Source organism: Ciconia boyciana, chromosome 21, assembly GCF_034638445.1.
Source record: "Ciconia boyciana chromosome 21, ASM3463844v1, whole genome shotgun sequence".
In the NCBI taxonomy this organism is placed as follows: Eukaryota; Metazoa; Chordata; class Aves; order Ciconiiformes; family Ciconiidae; genus Ciconia; species Ciconia boyciana.
Genome location: NC_132954.1, coordinates 4,356,917 through 4,375,093, shown reverse-complemented (window position 1 = coordinate 4,375,093; position 18,177 = coordinate 4,356,917). Strand labels below are relative to the sequence as shown.

Sequence of the window (18,177 nt, the reverse complement as noted above, 5' to 3'; positions counted from 1 at the left end):
CCCGGCGCATGCGCGGGTGGCGCCGGAAGCGCGGTGGGCGGGTTCTGCTTCCGGGTGATGGCGGCGGAGGGGCCGGGAGCGGGGCCGCGCTGCGCTGCTGCCCCTCAGGTACCGGCGGGGCCCCGGGGCGGTGGCAGCGGGAGGGAGCGGGGCGGGCCGTGCCCCCGGCACCGGCCGAGGGATGGGGGCTCGCCGCGGGGGAGGGAGGGGGCTCGGCTCGGCCCCGGGGGGTGCTCCGTGTGGGCCGGCTCCGCGGGCGGCCCCGCGGGCGGCCCCGGCGCAGGCAGCGGGCGCTGCCCGCAGCGAGTCACTGCTGTCTTCCAGTGAGAAGCGCCGGCGCGGCGGGGAGCGGGGTAAGATGAGCCCGGTCCGCGCCCGCGGGAGCCGCAGCACCCAGCGTTGAGCCCGCCCCGGCGGCCACCGCCAGAGCCAGAGATGGCAGCGGACTCCGTAAGTGCAAGCGCCGCCCGAAACGGCTGCTCAGCCGGCGGGCACCCTGGGCCCCTTCCCCCCCCGGGCCCCTTCCGCCCGCCCCCCGGGGCGTCTTCCGCCCCGGCTCTCCCGTGGCCGGTAGCCAGAGGGCCGTCACAGCAGTCACAGAATCACAGAACCGTATAGGTTGGAAAAGACCTTTAAGATCATCGAGTCCAACCGTAAACCTGACACTGCCAAGCCCACCACCACACCATGTCCCTGAGCACCTCATCCAAACGGCTTTTAAATACCTCCAGGGATGGCGACTCCACCACTGCCCTGGGCAGCCTGTGCCAGTGCTGGACAACCCTTTTGGTGAAGTAAAATTTCCTCATATCCAGTCTGAACCTCCCCTGGCGCAACTGGAGGCCATTTCTTCTCGTCCTATCGCTTGTTACCTGGGAGAAGAGACCGACCCCACCTCTCTCCAGCCTCCTTTCAGGCAGTTGTAGAGCGCGATGAGGTCTCCCCTCAGCCTCCTTTTCTCCAGGCTGAACAACCCCAGGTCCCTCAGCCGCTCCCCATCAGCCTTGTGCTCCAGACCCTTCCCCAGCTTCACTAGTCAGTGCACTCCCAGCTCAGAGATTCAATTTAAAATGCACATCAAGAATTGTAAATTTAACTGCGTAAGCCCAGCGTTCAGGCATCGTGTGCGTGACAAGCCCCAGCAATAAATAAATGAATGGATCTGTTGGTGGACTGAGTGAAATAACTTGTTTGGATTCCGGTTTGTCATTGTGGTATTTGCTGTCCAGAGTCTTGTCCTGCCTCCTGTCACGAGAGCCTGTGACAGCTGTAAAACTGGCAGAGGGGAAGACGGTCAAAGGACAGAGCACTTCACCTTTTGAACCCCTTTCAGAAGTACCCAGAGATCACTAAAACGTTTGCTGTTTCTGAAAACACCCTCCAAGGGTGTTCTCATCAGCCCTCAGCCGGGATAGGCATTGAACACACTTGTCACTTTGCCGTCATCCAAGAGATGTTCACGGCCTTATCAGTGCTGCTTGTGTTAAAGATCATGTGGAAGCAAGAGTGTTCCTTTAAATGCGACTTTCTTCTGATTTAATTCTTCTGCTGGGCCCCTCGCGCGACACTGTTTTCCCCCTTTTGGCGTGTTTTCATTTGGAGCTCAGTGTCTGCTACTGGGTGCTTCTAGTTTTCAGTCCTGAAAATACTACACCCATGTTTAAAACGCCCCTTTGTAACTGGCTGACTTTCATGTATGTTCAGCTGAAACACAGTTTTATGGAATGAAGACCTTAGTTATTAGCAGGTTCCCAATTAAAAGTATCACTCAATAAATAAAAAGAGATCAGAGCTCTTGAGTAGATTGTATAGGACAATTTCCAATTTAATAAATTATAAGAAGGGCAGCTGACTTGAGATATTAATTATATCACATGGATTCTTGTAGACGATCCCCATCTGGCAGAACAAACCCCATGGCTCAGCACGCAGCGTTGTCAGGAGGATCGGGTCAAACCTCCCTTTAAAACCCTGTCCCAGAGCAAGCTTTGAGGTAAGCGGACTCGTAAGGGATTTGGTGATCGCGTATAGGAAGCTGCCGCTCTTGAGCAAGACAAGGCACTGCCATGGGCTGCTGTTCTGTCAACCGCACATGTCTGCAGAGTTGTATTCACAAAACTCGTGTAGCAGTATAGTTAATTTTAAGATCTTTTTTTAATTTCCTTTTTTTTTTTTTTTTTTTAAATTCTGTTCTCGTAAAGTGATCGTTGGCACCTTGAAAAAGATACCTCCTCAGATAGTGTCTGTGGGCTGGGTTAGCAAGCTAGAGGAGACGGAAACACGGAGTTGCTGAACCAGTGCTTTGTTGTGTGACCTCCAGCAAGCCACATGCCCTCTGGGCCTGTGTTTCCTAAACAGTAAAACAAGGTTTATGGAAACACTTACGTCACTGTAAGCTCAAGGACAGCACTGGGATTTGTAGTGGCAAAGTGTTGCACGTGGCCTTGGCAGCACGCTAAGCTGTATCAAGTATCCCCTCGCTGCCTTGCTGTTCAGTCTCACAGAGCACAGTGACACACCAACACCCCCAAGAACACGTGCAGAAGCCGACACAAGGAAGCGCTGCGTTTCCGTAAGCCAAATGGTGTTGCTGTCGCACACCTGACAGATGCAGCTGCCGACGTGGTGCAGAGGAGAAAGGCTGCGGCAGGCAGTACAGCACATCTGGGGCGGCTTCAGGAGACAGGACCGCCGTCTCCTTAATGTAACTTTCTTCTTTTTAGGTTCTACCAAATGTTTCGGAGCTCTATTTAAATGATGTCCCTCCAGTCCCCACCTTGGCAGACATTGTGTGGATAGCAGCAGATGATGAAGAAACATATGCCAGAGTCAGGTTGGTTTCCTCTTTGTGTCTGCTGATCCTTATTTTTATACGCTGGTTTATTTCGCAAAGCATAGGCCAGACATTGATCAAATGCTCACAACTTCCAGTCCTCTCAAGGTCTGATGTGGTACCTGTTGAAAGACGTTTTTCCCAAGAGACAGAAAGAAAAAAAATTGGACAAAGGACCCTGGGAGGAATTCCTGCAGGAAGCGCTAAGAGCCCGTGCCATATTTTGCTCACTGAAAGATCTGTGCAGAGTAACCCCTCTGATCCATGGTATTTTCTGGTTAGAAAGTTGACAAGTTGAGTTCTCCTGGGATTGAAATGTTCTGCCCCCAGCCATTTGGTTCTGGTTGTTTGAACTTTTGTCCTTAAAGCAGGGCAATAGTAATAGGTATCTTGTGAAAGATAAAATGGACTTTGAAATCAGAGGCAAAAGTTAATGGGTAAGAGGCATCTCCCATGCGCACCCAGCGTGCTGCCCGGCATGGAGACGCAGTTACCAGGAGAGAAATGACTTGAAACCATGTCAGCACGCCCAGACTTTTGTCCCTGCGTCCTCTCACCACATCTTGTGCCGTTGGGTCATGATTTCTGTGACAGGCTTTCTGTTCCTTGTAGTGCAGAGAGAGCACATACAGCGGCACAGCGCATCTATATGGTGGTACATATATAGCATAGTGGCGCAGAGGCTTAATTCATTGTGTTGAAGTCTTCTGCTGTCCTGAGGTGGAGGCAGAGCGTTGCCGAGTGGTGTTGTCACGGAGGGGCCTGGACCTTGTAACTGACCAAGAGGTTTTTGTCCTGTAGAAGTGACACTCGCCCGCTGAAGCACAAGTGGAAGCCGAGTCCCTTCACTGTTATACAGCGAAATGCTTCAGTCCCCAATCTGAGGAAGCAGGAGGAGAAGCTGCTCGCCTTGAAGAAACCTGGTTTACCAGCACTGAGCCGAACAACAGAGCTCCAGGATGAGCTGAGTCACCTTCGGAGTCAGATAGCTAAAATAGTCGCTGCAGAGTCAGGTAGGAACGTAATGAGCTTTTTTTTGTTGAACGAGAAGGGCTGACATAGTGAACCATGTTAATTCCTCCATACAGAGCAGACTTGCATGTTGTTTTTCCCGCAGAGCTGTGGCTCCCGTTGGTGGGATGCCGTCTTGGGTGTCAGCTCAGTGCTGGTTCTGTGTTTAGATGTTTGCATCTGTTTCGTTGGAGGAGTCCTGTTTCTTTTTAAGAAATACCAAGTGCTGCTTTGTGACTGCATTTGCTGTGTTTGATCTGGAGGCCGACTCTCCTCTCAGGCACCTGGTTTCATTAAAACATTTGGTGTAATTCTTGCCATTCCTGCTCCGAGTCAGCCATGAGTGAGAGGGTTACATCTTGATTTGGGTAGGAATGAGACATTAGTGTTTGTTTCTTCTGTGAAAATGACAGTGCCATTTCTGTAGCAAATAAGGTATTTGGGGAAAAGCCTAGCTCAACTGATTTATTTCTTTCTTTTAGTAAATTTGTATGCAACTAAAAGCCATGTTTTAGCCACAAAACTGAACCATGAGGAAAGACTTCTCTTCCTTTCATGGCTTTTCCTGTATACTCAGCTCTGAAGATACAAAGGTATTTGGATTTGTAGATCCAGTGGTTCTACAGGGCGCGCTGCACCAGCAGCTGGTGTAGAGTGTGGAAACTAGTAAGAGGGAAATACCTTGGTATCTATTTATGGAGTGTTCAGAAGGCAGAGTTGTTGGTCTCCCAACTCAAAAACAATGAACAGTTTTGCAAACTAAAGGAATTTTAGTCCTTCTTGAAGACAGTTTTTCTTAAAAGCTGAGTTTCTTGTACGCAGAATATTTTTGCCAATAACCAAGATGACAGCTGTATCATGGCTGCTTTCCAGAGGAAAAGAAGGAGCTATAATTCTTCCCATTACTTTAAAAAACCAAAACAAAACAGGATTGTGCCACAGTTGAAATGGTATCAGGCGGGTTAATTCCTGTTGATGATGGGTAATAGTGGCTGATGAAACCTTCCTTATCCTACATCTGAAAGCAAATATTTTTTTTAATTCCCAGATTGCTACTTTGCACTGCACTGCACAGTGTGCGCACGAGACCAAATCTCTCATGATCTGCGAAAGACGACGTGGTTGTCTGATTATTGTAGTCCCAAAGGACTTGCAGCTTTAATGACTGCTTATATTTAGTCCAGCTATCCACAAGTCATTTGAACATGAAACAGAGTTGTGGTGTTTGATTTAGTTGAAATGCTGGTTTCTACATGAGAGATTTGGGGTTCTTTTTCAGTTCTGTGTGATGGTCAGTGGACTCTAAGAATCTATTTGATATCAATAGTGTAAATATATATGCCACCACATGAGAATATAGATGAAGTTTTTAGCATGTGAAGCTGTATTTAGACGAGAGATTTCTTCACTTCCATGGTAAAGGGCTGTAGTGAGATAATGCACGTGCTGGTGTTTCTTGCAGTCTTTGGTCCTCTCACAGTACACAGGATCCTGTATGCCGCATGCCTCGACTCTTACAGCAGCATGGTAAAATGAAGCCGCTCTGGGGGTGAGGGAGCCACATTACCCTCAACTCTGCAGGGAATAAGCGTAAAACAAGGCATTGCAGATGTCCCCTTCAGAGAGGCTGCGTGTGTCCTCTTTCTTCTTTCTGCAAGATCAGAGGAACAACTGAATTGAAATAAAGAACAGGGGAAATTTTGTGACTTTTTCCTTCCAAGTTCTCTCTCCGCTCTACTGTTGCGCAAGCTGTGTGCTAGAAAAGTCCCTTTTAATTCAAGGAGAGTAATAACGAGGAAAATTAGAGATCCAGATGGGAGAAAAGCGATTTAATCATTTAATACCTTTTTCTCTCCCTCTCTACTCAGCAGTGCACCTGGTTGTTATCAGCTGGCATTTGAGAACAGTTCGTATTGACTTCGCGTCCTCTAAGTCACTAATGGGGAGCTGTGATTTAGGGCCTAGCTGTAGCTCGGTAATCTGATGGAGATAACTATTTAGCAGGCTTATTTTGGAAAGACTGATGTCAAAAAAGAAATATGGTGCAATCTGCTTTATTATATACTTCAAGAAATCCCTTAATTGGAAATTGATAACTATCTACAAGTTTACTCCTGAGGCCAAGGGCATTAGTGCTTTAAGGTACAGTTTGTTTTCAATACAGGAAGGTTCTTCCAAGGAGATGTGCACTGAGCATTTTGCTGGGTTTTTGGTTGTTTTCCCTTAGTGTTTTACACTGGAAATATCTAACTCATTTTCACTTAATAACGCTTGGAATCGATATAGCTGTTCTTATCCTCACTGCATTTTAAAGCGTGAACAAATAAATCCCATCTTCCCTGTGGAATAGGTGGATGCTATTCTCATTTTACAGGTGGTGATGGAAAGCAAAACAGGTCGAAATGCCTGCAGTCACAGAGTGAATTGCTGTGACCGTCTAGTGTAAAATGCCGGAGCTCCTGAACCAGCTCTGCATTCTCAGCAGGCATAATGGTTACGGGGGAAGGAGCCTGAAAGGAAAAGAAAGGCAAGCGATGAAGAAAAGGAGGAGAAAAGTTAAGACAATTAAGACCTACATGCTCACACGGGCTCCCTCTGTGACCCTGAGCAGCAGCTAAATCTCTGTTCCTCCATTTCTTATCTGTAAAAATGGAAAAAGTAAACACTACCTGAGCTCTGCAGGGACGAGGCACAGTGTTTGAACTGGAGGGCTGATATGGTGATGGGCACGATAGGAATAGGGATACATAGGGGGGTTGGTGGGATAAAAGGTACTGGAGAAGGTTCTTGTGTTGCGACATGGTGTCACAGGAAGCAGAGTGGACATGGAGGGTAACAGAGAACGTGGTGAATTTGATTTCTCATAGCCTGGGGGAGGCTGGCTGATGATGCCTCTTGATTTATATTGTGTTGTTTTGAGGGGAAAAATTACCTACATGGTTTGGTATTAGTTTATCTATTCACCTATATTGTTTTCTTTTTCAGCTTCTGCTTCATTAACACCAGATTTATTATCTCCAGGAAGTTCAAATGCATCTTCCCCTTTACCTTGTTTTGGACCCTCTTTCCAGTCTACAACTTCCTTTGTCATAAGCGATATCACAGAGGAGGAGGCAGAACTCGAAAGCCCCGAGCTCCCATCAGTCTCCATGCTTTGTTCTGCAACCTCCGAGTGTTGTAAACCAGAACCAAAGGATCCTGACGAGGAAGATTCTGTGTCTCTTTCAAAGGCCAGCAGTTTTGCAGATATGATGGGCATTCTTAAAGACATTCATAGGATGAAGCAGAGCAAAGACTTGTAAGTGCTTCCTGAACTCTCTTCCTTTTATTTTACTTTTTTTTTTTTTTTTTTTGTCTGTCAAGTCATTGTAGATACTGGACATTGCATTCACTGCCTGTTGGTGCTGCTTTGTATTCATGATTCACAGGGGGGAAATAGCTGTTTATAGCAGAATTTTGCTAACACTTAACGTTTCGCGGAGGGGGTTAATGATGGCTTGCCTGCCTGGATAGAAAGCAGTGGAGGGGAACTTAAACCGATTAGCACAAGGTTTGGCTGCTTCAACTTGTTCACCTGAAAAAAAGCTTGCGTTTGCCCAGATGAAAACCAGAACTGTATGTATTGGCAACTGTCAGAGTGAGGGTCACACTGCGCTCTCCGCTTGCAGTGGTTCCAGGTGCTGGTGCTTAGACCATCTTGCAGACCCAAGCGGTTGGGAAGCTCAGCAGCTTTTTCAGCGTGGCACATGCAGGAATTAACACGCGGAGCTTTTCAGCTTCTCAGCTTTTGCACCTGGCCCAGCTCTGAGTGTGGGCAGAGTGAGTTTTCACTTGTCTCATGATGAGTTTACACACTGATCATGAGAACGCCTCGAGCTGCTGACGTGCCAGCTGCTGCATGGCTGAGACAGGATTCTGCCCAGCTGATAAAGTAGCTGCTTTAACATTAGCTGTACTGCCTTCGTTTTACATGTGAAATCACAGTGATAAAGTTCAGTTTCCACATTTTTCAGCCCGAAGATCTATCCAGCCATTAAGTTGTGTGAGTAAGATTCCTGGCCAAAAATAACATGTTGTGTGATGGCTGTTCGCAATTTCTATGCCTAATTCAGTTTAAAAGAAATTGAATTCTCAGCGCTGAAAAAATTATATAGTCAAATGAGAGAAATATGTTCAGCTTGTATCCAGAATGCCAGTACGGTATTACGCATCCATAATTCACACAGCATACCCTTTTGCTCTTCTTTTCCTAAGTGTTAAATATTACTCAAAGCTTAAACGCTCACTTGCTTTATAGAAATGCCTGTAATCTTTCTTGGGGGTGAGTAGGATCCGTGGACCACAGACAAATTGCTCCTCTTCTTTCTTCCTGTCTGTTGCAAAGCAGTGCTTTGGGCATCCAAAAATAATTCTGAATTATTAGTCAAAGGGAGAGAGAATTCTCAAGAAAAATACCTGCTGTTGTGTGCGACTCGGCCCCATTGGCTCAGCAGAGGTTTGGGTTAGGCTTTAGGTAACTATAACTGTGCCATTCTAATGGTCACCTACTGGCTCTAGTAAATCCAGAAAAGCTTGCAGATGCTTCATGTTGTGACATGTAATGTTTTAACTTTATCAGAAACGTGTGTACCTCTGGGACTAAGCATTCACATCTAACAATGTAATTCTCAATCTTCTAATTAGTGTGGACTGGTATGTCAGCCTTCTATGGAAGCAGACTTTTCAGGGTAAGAACAGTGCCACCATCTGTGCCAGATGAAGATAGGGATATGTGCATTATTCAGGGAAAAAAATGCAGATTATGGTAGGGAAATCCGAGGCATTTCTTATCCACGCCTGGATGTGCCAGCGAGGCTCCTGCCAGCACTGGCTGAATGATGAGGAGTCAGGTGCTGCCTGGGGGGGAAAAGCACTGTGGAGGTGACAGGGAACATTGCAATATAATGGGTCACAATTTTAATTTCCTCGACAGAATGTATGAGAACAGCTACTGACGGATGAAGGTGTTTGATCTTGCTGTTACCCTGGGCGAGAAGTTGTGTGAATGAGTGGGAGGGAGGGATGGTTTGTGCACAAAGGATTTACCAACAGTGTTGATTCTTTCTAACATTACAGGAGATGGGGGAGAGCAAGGATTTTGTAAGGTAGAATACTTGGGGGGAAGGGGATAGCTGCCAAATCCCTCCTCGCTGGGGAACAACGGGCAAAGGAACTGAATCACTGGGACCCCTTTCTGCCCTTGCGATGGCTTGACTGATTTGCCGGGAGCTGGGTCGCACTTGCTCCTGCTGCTGCTTGCCTCAAGGCTAGGAACACTTGAATAGAAAAGCCTGAGACTGTTCCTTGCTGGAGCTGAACCATTTTCCTCTCATCTGTTTCTCTATCTCAGCCTCTAACTTGCCTCCTACATGCAACAGTGATGTTTTAGGATACGGTTATTACAGCTTAATTAAAGCTGTTTGAAGAATCCCAGGTAGTTGAAAAATTACATTAAATAAATGACTGATCTTCATTGCTTGATGAGCTTTAATTCCTAGACACAATCCGTTAGTGTCGATGCAGTTGTGTGAGCAGCCCCATGCTTCTACAGCTGTGCTCACCTCGCAGATGTGCCATCAGGTTACGCAGAGCAGTTGTGCCCGTGTAGGTCGGCAGCACTTGTAACACTCCAAAGGATCATGTACTCTTTAAGTGGATGAAGGTACCAAATGATGCTTAATGAGATAACTACATAGATGCTTCTCTGATGCTCCTATTTAGGACTTGGTGCTTAAACGCAACCTTGGAAGCTTCAGGAATGAGTGAGAAACGCTTGCAGAAATGTGCATGTTTCAACAAATGTGAAATAGAGCCTGTTAAAGTGTCTGTGATGCCCTCTGCGAGGGGAGTGGCTGAGTGGTGTGCCTGCTGGGCCGTGCGCTCAGTGAGGGTTAAAGACAGGTAGCATGAGGAGCTGCTTGGACTGTGAGTACACCTTCACTTGTAAGTACCACTGTTACGGGACTGCACAACATAATTTTTCCATGATTATTTCCTTGGCCCTTCGAGTGGCTGTAAAGGGCTGAGACGCTGAAGTTGAACGCTGGTGCTCCGTGGTCTGCCGCTGATTGTGCCTCGCTGCAGGACATTGTACCCTTTGGTAGGAGGTGTGCCTCTTCTCAGCCCGGTGTGGGTTATCTGTCTCTTCACTCATCCTGGGAGAGCTTTTCTTTGTGATGGGCACAGCTGGAGGCTGTGTCAGTGCCGCCTCTCCTCACTGCTGCCAGTGTCGCCTCCTCCGCTGGCTGCTTCGGTTTCCCCTGTCCCTCTTCTGAGGCAGCTGACGGACACTTGGGTACCTCCGAATTCTCAGGTTTGCCCGTGTGGAAGGAAGGGCTTGGGGAGGGCTCCAGACCCTGTACTCTGGTCTTTCTCTGCACCCTTTTCAGAAGGAACAGTTCTGTCTGGGTGAAATCGAAGGCATGCTTTTGGCTACAGAATCATCTTGTAAATAGTGATGCATTTATGCAACTGTAAATTAAGAACTTGCATCAGACAAATCTGACAGCGCTAAGGGTTACCCGTGAGCAGCTCAATGGCATCTTGCACAGCTTCCTAAAAGCCTTCACTGTTAATGTGAGAACAAGCCCCTCCCAAACACATATGGAAATACTCTGGGGGGATTTTTTTCTTTTAGGAATGTTTAAAACACCCACAATGTTTTCAGACCAAGGGAGGACTTCAGCTACTGGGGGGGGGAGTTAAACTCTGAAATTATTATTACAGGTTCTAAACAAAACCTTAATGAGCAATTCATGATACCTGAGGAAAAAGAGCTGGGTTTTGGCTTCCTGTAAAATAAGCTCACTGACACTTCTGACATGAACTGCTTGTCTGAACTTGTTGAATGAGGCAGGATGCTTTGATAACGGAATGCTACAGGAAAACTCATGTGCAGTAGCTAAGTGGAGGGAAATCTATACCAGCCCTCCTTTAAAATACTGGTAATTACCCTTATTTAAATATGAAAGCATACATCCATTGTAGAGGAAAATTCATGAAAAAAATACTTCTGGGACTTCAACTCAAACACCACTTGTAGATTTATATTAAGGGGATGTAGGCTGTAAATAATTAATGAAGTGTTATTTTACTTACTTGTTATTAACACAGTTGAATAAAAATTATAAAGAGCTTTGATGCTGAGATTTTCAGGATACCCCTTGATCCACAAAATGAGCTCCAGGTTTTCTAAGCCAACATGAGAGGTCTGAATTTTTAACTACTTTTTGTTGGTTTCTGGTGTTGTTCTTGCACCTCCTCCACTTGCGACAAAAGCTGATGATAAAGGCTGCAGAAAAATACTTAAAAAGACTCTAACCAGAGCTGTCAACCATCAATTTTGGCACTTCTCTTTACTAACACACTGTGTTTTTGTCTTCCATGTAGAACCCGAACTTCAATGAAGGAGGAAGACCCTGCCATTCTTATAGCAGAAGTTCTGAGAAGAAAATTTGCCCTAAAGGATGAAGATCTGGCTCTGAAGGAGAAATGATGTTACTGTCATGAAACTCTGTAAGCAAAAGTGTTATGCTCCCAGAATGTTCTCCACAGTAGCTGCCTTCCTAAGGATTGAGCCTTTTGCCTCTTTTATTAATTAGAAATGGTTTCTGCACTGGACACTTACTTAGGAAAGACCCTACGGATTTGATGTGTTTTCCATGTATTGTTATATTTAAGAAAAAACTTTTTAAGAAGATGGAAATTCTTTTCCACCTGTATTTTGATGTTGATTATTGATAAGGTTCTTCTAAAGAGTGCAATGAGTGCTGCTGGATGACGTTCTTTCTACCTACAATTTTCCTTAGGTTCAAATTAAGCGTCAACTGATAACGACCTTGCTACAATATAACTAGTTACCATTTCCAGTATAAACGGATGTCAAACATCCAGGCCTCTCTCTGTTCCGAGTACGGTACAGAGCTACTGAGAATAAGCTAATTAATGCTTCCAGGTCTTCAGTGTTGAGGAGGTTGTTGAATCACGGTGGTAAAAGGCGGCTTCGCAGTAACTCTGACCCGATGGCAGGATGAAACTGCAGTCAGCGATCAAACCACTCAGTCACATCTAAGGGATGCTGGCTGGTTGTAGTGTGCCCTGGGCATTTCTTAACTCACAAATTATCCTCACAGTTGCATGACAGAATGGCCTTAATTTCTTGCCAGTAATTTAATGTTTCATTAATAGTCCTTGTATTCAGATAATGTATTTTATTTAGCATTCAAAAGGTCTATTTATTGAACCACCAATGCTAAGAACCGAGCACCCACCACAAGAGCTGTCATCTGAGAAGAGGGAAGAAGGAACTTGGCATTGTCTGTGGCTACAGTTCTCACTAACTGAAGAGGTTTCCTTCAGCTACACGTTCTCTGCAATGTTCCTCATGGCTGTATTTAAAGTATGATTTTTTTCCTTTATATAAAATGGAGCCTTAATAAGACACGGGTTGTCCTTGATACTATTAATGCGCATATGTCCAAACATGTCAGCAGTGGTGCTTGTGTCTTGGGGAGGGTGGGGGGTGGGTGTGGAATTTCAGCTGCTGCCGCTGAAGTGTTGGCTGGTGGTGCTGCCCATGAACGTAGTCAGATGCCAAGGATTTTCTTCATCCACCAGGCCCTCAGCCCTTGAAAAATTAAACCATCATCCCCACCTTAAAAGTGAGAGAAAAGGCTCGTATTGCCTCTGGCCACCCAGTCAGCAAGAGCAGAAATAGTATTTACAACTTAATCAGTTTTATAGGGAGTTGCCACAGCTCTTCCCTCTCAGATGTGCACCGAGAGCCACTGGACGATACGATCGTTGTCTCTCTGTCCCAATAAGGCTCCTCTGCATAACGATTTGGCAGGAATACACCTGCTTACAGAGAAGAGGGACCTGTAACCAAGAGTCCCTGTTCTGGAGACGTGCTCCATGTGCAGGCTGGATAGAAAAGTGTATCATCAGAGGAGTTAAATTCTGGACTACAACATAACTCTAGTTTGGTCTATTGTACCAAAATTCTGGCCCAATGGGAAAGTTAAAATAGTGTAAATGGCAACATGTACAGTGTTAAAGACATACTCAACATTTAAAAAATAAATAAATAAAATAAAAAAATGGGCAGTTGTTGCTGACAAAGCAGGCTGGTGTTCTGGAGCGTGATCACTGTCACAGATGGACTCTGCTGTCTGCTGCTCGTGACCCCTGGGGTTTTTGAGCAGCTGATCCCTGCGCTTCAAGACAGCTAAAATCTAAAGCACGCCCGTCCAAAACACTACATATCCAAAAGCAGGGGATTATGTTGAACAAGCCATGCAAGTACCACTGCTGTTAGTGAGACGTGGCAGCTGCCACACGCAGTTAAACCAATACTGACCAGTTCTTCCTCCAGCCTGGAGCGCTCACTGCTCTGCTTTTCACCTCACCAGGGCCAGACTCATGGCACCCACCTGTGGCTGCGGGCCCATCTAGGTGCATCCCCGCCTGTGAAAGAGCTACGAGTCCAACGTTAGGATTACAGTTCAGCCTTACCCAGAACAGATGCACTGTTAACAATTCCTCCTCTTTGTCACAGTCGTCTTCACTTTATACCTCTGGTAAGTTAAGTCTGGCAACAGCAGTTAAGTGCTGTGATCCCACCTGCAGCTAGCAGAGGTGCGTCTTTCACAGTTACAGGCGCACAAGCTGAAAAACACGAACCTCCTCTTATTGCCACGCGCACCAGCTGTCACGTACAGGGCTAGCATAACCACAGTCCTGAAATAAGCAGAATGTAGCTGAGCTTAGTACTTCCTCGAGGCAGCTCACATCAAGTAGATGGTGTGGTTCCTGAGCTGAGCCTAGAAAACCTTTAAATTTGGACTTTCAGGATCCTAAGAAATGCAGACATGTTAGCAGTGGGCTTTCAGGCTGAACAGTGGCATGCTACATAAAAACCAGGCAGTACTAAAGCCAGGCCTTAGCTGCACGGGCTGTAATCGTGATTGAAACAGTCAAACTATTATAACCATACCCCTTCAAAAAATTTATTTTTATTAAAGCAAAATTTCAGAGAACAAAGAGGTCCTGCCTGTCACATGGGTCTACTGCATATGCTGGCTAGACCACACATACAGAAAAAAAACAGGTACACATACCTAATTCTGACTGCTTTCTTACAAAAAAATGCTTTCCTGAGGCTTCACAAGAGGTCCTTATTAGGCAACCCATTCAAGGTCACTTATCAGTGTTTAATCACTCTGTTCCCTTCCGAATCCTGCGTGAACAGTAAATCATAGCACACATCTAACCGCTGCTCCCACGGTTTGCTCAAGCTCCTGTTTGCAGCATCACTGGGACAGCCCTTGTACGGGGAGGTAGGCAGCTGCCTGCGAGAGCTGCCCCTGTCCTGGCGAGGAGATGGGACGTTCTGGCAGCGGTGAGCGATTACTCTGTTCCCCTCGGAATCCTGGGTGAACAGCTGCCTGCAGGGACTGCTCGGTCCCATCTTGCTGCCCCATCCCTCCTCGGCTGAAGCAGCACCAGCGTTCTGGCTGCGCTCTCTCAGAGGCTGTGCTCTAGCTGGTCTTTGTGGAGATGAATAAAAGCCAGCAGCCCAGGTACTGTCTCTCCTTAGAGTAGGATTTATATTGTCAGTCTCAGTGAAATCACTTAAAGAATTAACACGACTCGATTGGTGTGGTTTCTTATTCTGGTTTGCACCAAGTCTTGGTTGGAAATCAAGTCCGGTCTTCGCCTCCTCTGGGAGCAGCTGGCCCTCTTGTTTGTTTATCCCGCAGTCTGAAGTTACGCTGCCGCTTGAAGAAACCGTTTCTCCAGCGATTAGATCGGACTCATTTCTGTGAGCGATGATCCGGTTGCCCTCTGAATCCTGGGTGAAGCTGAAGAAGCAGGAATCCTCTCCCGCCCCACAAGAGGCTTCACTCATGCTGTGGGACTCTGCTTGTAACAACAAAGAGTCTGGCAAAGGAGTCGGCAAGGCCGGTGCTTTCTGTGCACGCTGCTGAGGTGTAACCTGCGCCGTCTCCTCCTCGGCTCTGAAGGATTGTTTCTGGGCTTCCTCCATCCGCGGCAAAGCCAAGATCTTCACAAGGGAAGCAGGGAAAGAACTATCTTTTCCTTTATGGTCTTTATTGAGGATGAAAGGAGATGGCCTGGAGTTTTCTTTGTCTTTTTCATCTGAAAACAACACGGAATTGGATAAAACCAGAGCTGGCGCACACGTCTCGGGGTTAGTCGCTACCCACAGCACCATTCCTTGGTGCTTGACTCAGAACTGCCGCTTTACTGCTCCTTCGAGTAACGACTGTCCTACACCAGACTAGCACTGCCCCCGCCCCATAAAACGATGTGCGTCTGTGCTGCTGAGGTGGTGATGGACTGGCAGCCGAAAACCTTGGAACAGTTCAAAAAAGTGCGCTTCCCTCAAGTGAGATGCAAGAGCTGCATCTCCAGCTGCTCCAGTCTTTGGCTTCTCTGCCTTCCTCCCCTCAGCTTTCCAGGCAGTCACCTATGACATTCCCTTTAAAAGCAGCAGCTCAGGAATTACCAAAAAAACAGCCCCACAAAACTCCACAGTGTAACTTCTACAGCTTGCCTTCATGGCCTGATGAAGGCATCACATCCCACATTTGCTTCTGAAACCATTTAGTATAAAATCTAATACAACTTCTCAATACAAGCGAGCTCATCCTCAATTCAGGATTTGCTAAAAGAAAAAGAAATACAAATAAATACTCCAGCATCTTAAATCCCACAGGCCTTTGGATGAGCAGCAGCAGCATTCAGTGACTCCAAACACACACAGTGAGTGAACACAATCCATCGAGGGAATCAAACAAAAGAAAGGAGAAAGCACACAACACATTCAAAAGGAGCAGGAATAACGAATCCAAAGCAAAAACCATCAATGGCCCTGTCACAACACAAAAATGCTGTCAAATGATTAAACTGCACAATTTACATAATGCTTCCTCTCATCTGCTTATTGCTAAACGAGTTTAATGTTGATGAACTAGCCATTACACAACTTACAATATGAAACGACTACACAATCCGACATGCTGGTTTCCGCATCCGTTTCATCTCTCTCCATATTTGTTAATTTGAGACCCATGGACAAATCCCAGTTTCTAATATTCCAGAGCACAAAAGCAGCCTCAAAAGCACAGAAGTTGTGAGCTGGCTTAATTAGCTTAAATACGCCAGTTCCCTTGTGATTCCTTCATTGGTTCAGTTAGGATTAAACACCGCATTCTTTAGAAAAGGTTTTGTCCAACCCTTCATAAAAAGCTTTCCTCGCACACCTCCCGCTGATTCCCCTTGCAGGGAAGTTGTTTGAACCAAGCAACTTTCATTTTCACTTGCAGCAATAACATTCTTCCAAGGGCGTTTAACCAACAATTTAGGGCTGCTATCATATAGAATAAATCTGGCACATAACGCCCCACATGCTGCCCCTTCCCCAGGCAGGGAGAGCTGCCCGCAGGATGCTGCCAGGCTTGGTGCTCCTACGCAGAGCACACCCTGCCCCGACCGAAGTGGCGTTCCCGGCTGGATTGTCCTTTGCGCGATACCGTCGGGCAACCCAGAACTGGACGTTTTGCCACCTGGGTGGTTTGTATTGAAACCCGAGCCAGGATTTTGAAGCCTGAGCCTGGGTGGACGTTTTGCCACCTGGGTGGTTTGTTGAAGCCTGAGCCAGGCTTCCCAGCATTCCACTGAGAACTCCAGTTTTGTAGGGAATAAAGCCTGGTGTGTTATTTAGAGTTCAGATTGCTCTCCAGTGAAGACTTGGCTGTGACTGCTGTTATTTACGCTTTAGTCTAACACTGTAAAAGGTGCCTGCATTTAGATTAACCAGCACAATAAAATCCTTTCTGCGAGTTCAAACCTTTACCTTCTTCACTAGAAAATGCACTTTTCTGCCTAGTAAAGCTGCCAAGCAATACAGCGAGACAGGTTTCTTATTACAGCCTGAAGCTACTTTCCTACAGGGGCATACGCTGGTCCACATTACCTGTCTGAGCGCTGAAGAAGGCAGAGATGGTGGTTTGCTTGGTGCGTGGCTGAGAGGCTTTTGTCTGCGTGAAAGCGACTGAGGCGTGCTTCCTTTCCAGAATTCGACTAGATACTTTTGGCTTAGCTATGAGAGACTGGGTAGGGAAAGAAAGAAGTGGTAAGTGAATATATGCCATTAATAACAAATCTACCCTTCTTCCAGTGCCGTAGCATAGTTCCCACCTTTGTTAAATGTGGGACACCACCACAGAACGGCTGAGGTTGGAAGGGGCCCGCGGAGGTCACCACGTCCGACCCCCTGCTCAAGCAGGGTCACCCAGAGCAGGATGCTCAGGACCAAGGCTGCAGGCTGTCCCTGCCTGCTGCATCGTCCGAGCTTTGCTATCCCCATCCCATCCCTCTGGCACCTCTTGAAATACTTCTGCATTGTGTCCAACCTTGCTCTGCCAGCCTCTCCTGACTCGCCATACCACGGCATCTTCTCTCACAACCACAGTATCTCCCACACCCAGGGAGCCACACGCTCCCTCGGGACGGGGAGCCGGGCGCACCCCGGCTGGCAGCGCTGGGGGCGGCTGCAGCAGCCCCCCCATGCAGGGACCCCCGGCGCCGAGCCCCACCTGCGCCGCGCTCCGCTTCAGCTCGGCGGTGTCCAGCCACACATCGCACGCTTCGGCCTGCTGGGCCGCGCCGCCCCTGCGTCTGCGCTTCATCCCCGGCCCGCGGCGGTCTCCGTCCGGCCTCCCGGAGCGCGGAGCCGGGCAGGGCCCCTCCGCGGGCCCCGAGGAAGAGCAGGGACCGCCGCCCGAGCGGCGCCGGGGCGCTGCCTCAGACGCCGGGCTCGGCGCCGCTCTCTGTTCCCGCCGGGCCCCGCGCTCCTACCCGCCTCTCGCTCGCGCCGCCCCCGCCTAACGGTCGCCAACGGTCACTGCGCGCGCTCGCGGTAGAGAGGAACCAATCCGAGAGGCGGGGCGGGATGAGCGGCAGGCGGAGCCCCGCCCATCCTGGGCCGCGCCCTATATAAGGCGGCGGCTCACCGAGGAGAGCGGATGGCGGTGGGTGTGAGCGGAGTCGGTACCGGTACCGGGCGGGCCCCGAGGTGGGGACGGCCCCGTGGGCAGCAGAAGAGGGGTGGCCGGTGCCAGAGGCTCCTCGGCAAGAGGGGGCCGAGTGCTTACAGAGATGCCAACGGGGGGGCGGGAAACAGGGGCTGCTGTGCAGGTCAGAGGGGGAGCAGCACAAGACACCTGGGTTTTTTCCTCTTCCTCCTGCCCCCAGGACACAACCCAGGC

General features: G+C 47.9%; 2 protein-coding genes across 9 annotated transcripts; one reads left to right on the top strand and one right to left on the bottom strand.

Moving 5' to 3' along the window:
* Positions 1–2: 2 nt before the first annotated feature.
* On the top strand, positions 3–14,779 carry MTFR1L (mitochondrial fission regulator 1 like). 8 transcript variants are annotated; one of them, XM_072885038.1, is made up of 10 exons: positions 3–108; positions 325–450; positions 1,889–1,993; positions 2,724–2,833; positions 3,635–3,846; positions 6,830–7,142; positions 9,605–9,826; positions 11,273–12,281; positions 13,294–13,461; positions 14,644–14,774. In XM_072885038.1, exons 2-7 carry the CDS (start codon positions 436–438, stop codon positions 9,786–9,788), a joined length of 939 nt encoding a protein of 312 aa, XP_072741139.1. In that variant the 5' UTR covers positions 3–108; positions 325–435; the 3' UTR covers positions 9,789–9,826; positions 11,273–12,281; positions 13,294–13,461; positions 14,644–14,774. The 8 variants fall into 8 exon arrangements, with proteins under 8 accessions (XP_072741139.1, XP_072741143.1, XP_072741140.1 ...); XM_072885042.1 differs by lacking the exon at positions 9,605–9,826; XM_072885039.1 differs by lacking the exon at positions 325–450 and having other exon boundaries at positions 33–108; positions 6,866–7,142; positions 14,644–14,772.
* Positions 13,877–17,772, bottom strand: AUNIP (aurora kinase A and ninein interacting protein). Its single transcript, XM_072885031.1, has 3 exons — positions 17,506–17,772; positions 16,884–17,019; positions 13,877–15,043 (listed from the first exon to the last, which is right to left on the bottom strand). Exons 1-3 carry the CDS (start codon positions 17,596–17,598, stop codon positions 14,088–14,090), a joined length of 1,185 nt encoding a protein of 394 aa, XP_072741132.1. The 5' UTR covers positions 17,599–17,772; the 3' UTR covers positions 13,877–14,087.
* Positions 17,773–18,177: the final 405 nt, after the last annotated feature.

Coding starts and splice junctions, on each gene's coding strand:
- AUNIP (XM_072885031.1), bottom strand. CDS start 17,598: ATGAAGCGCAGACGCAGGGGCGGCGCGGCCCAGCAGGCCGAAGCGTGC. Junction 17,020..17,505: donor TGAAGCGGAGCGCGGCGCAG/GTGGGGCTCGGC, acceptor TTCCCTACCCAG/TCTCTCATAGCTAAGCCAAA. Junction 15,044..16,883: donor CTTCTTCAGCGCTCAGACAG/GTAATGTGGACC, acceptor TGTTGTTTTCAG/ATGAAAAAGACAAAGAAAAC.
- MTFR1L (XM_072885037.1), top strand. CDS start 58: ATGGCGGCGGAGGGGCCGGGAGCGGGGCCGCGCTGCGCTGCTGCCCCT. Junction 2,834..3,634: donor GAAACATATGCCAGAGTCAG/GTTGGTTTCCTC, acceptor TTTGTCCTGTAG/AAGTGACACTCGCCCGCTGA. Junction 3,847..6,829: donor AATAGTCGCTGCAGAGTCAG/GTAGGAACGTAA, acceptor TTTCTTTTTCAG/CTTCTGCTTCATTAACACCA.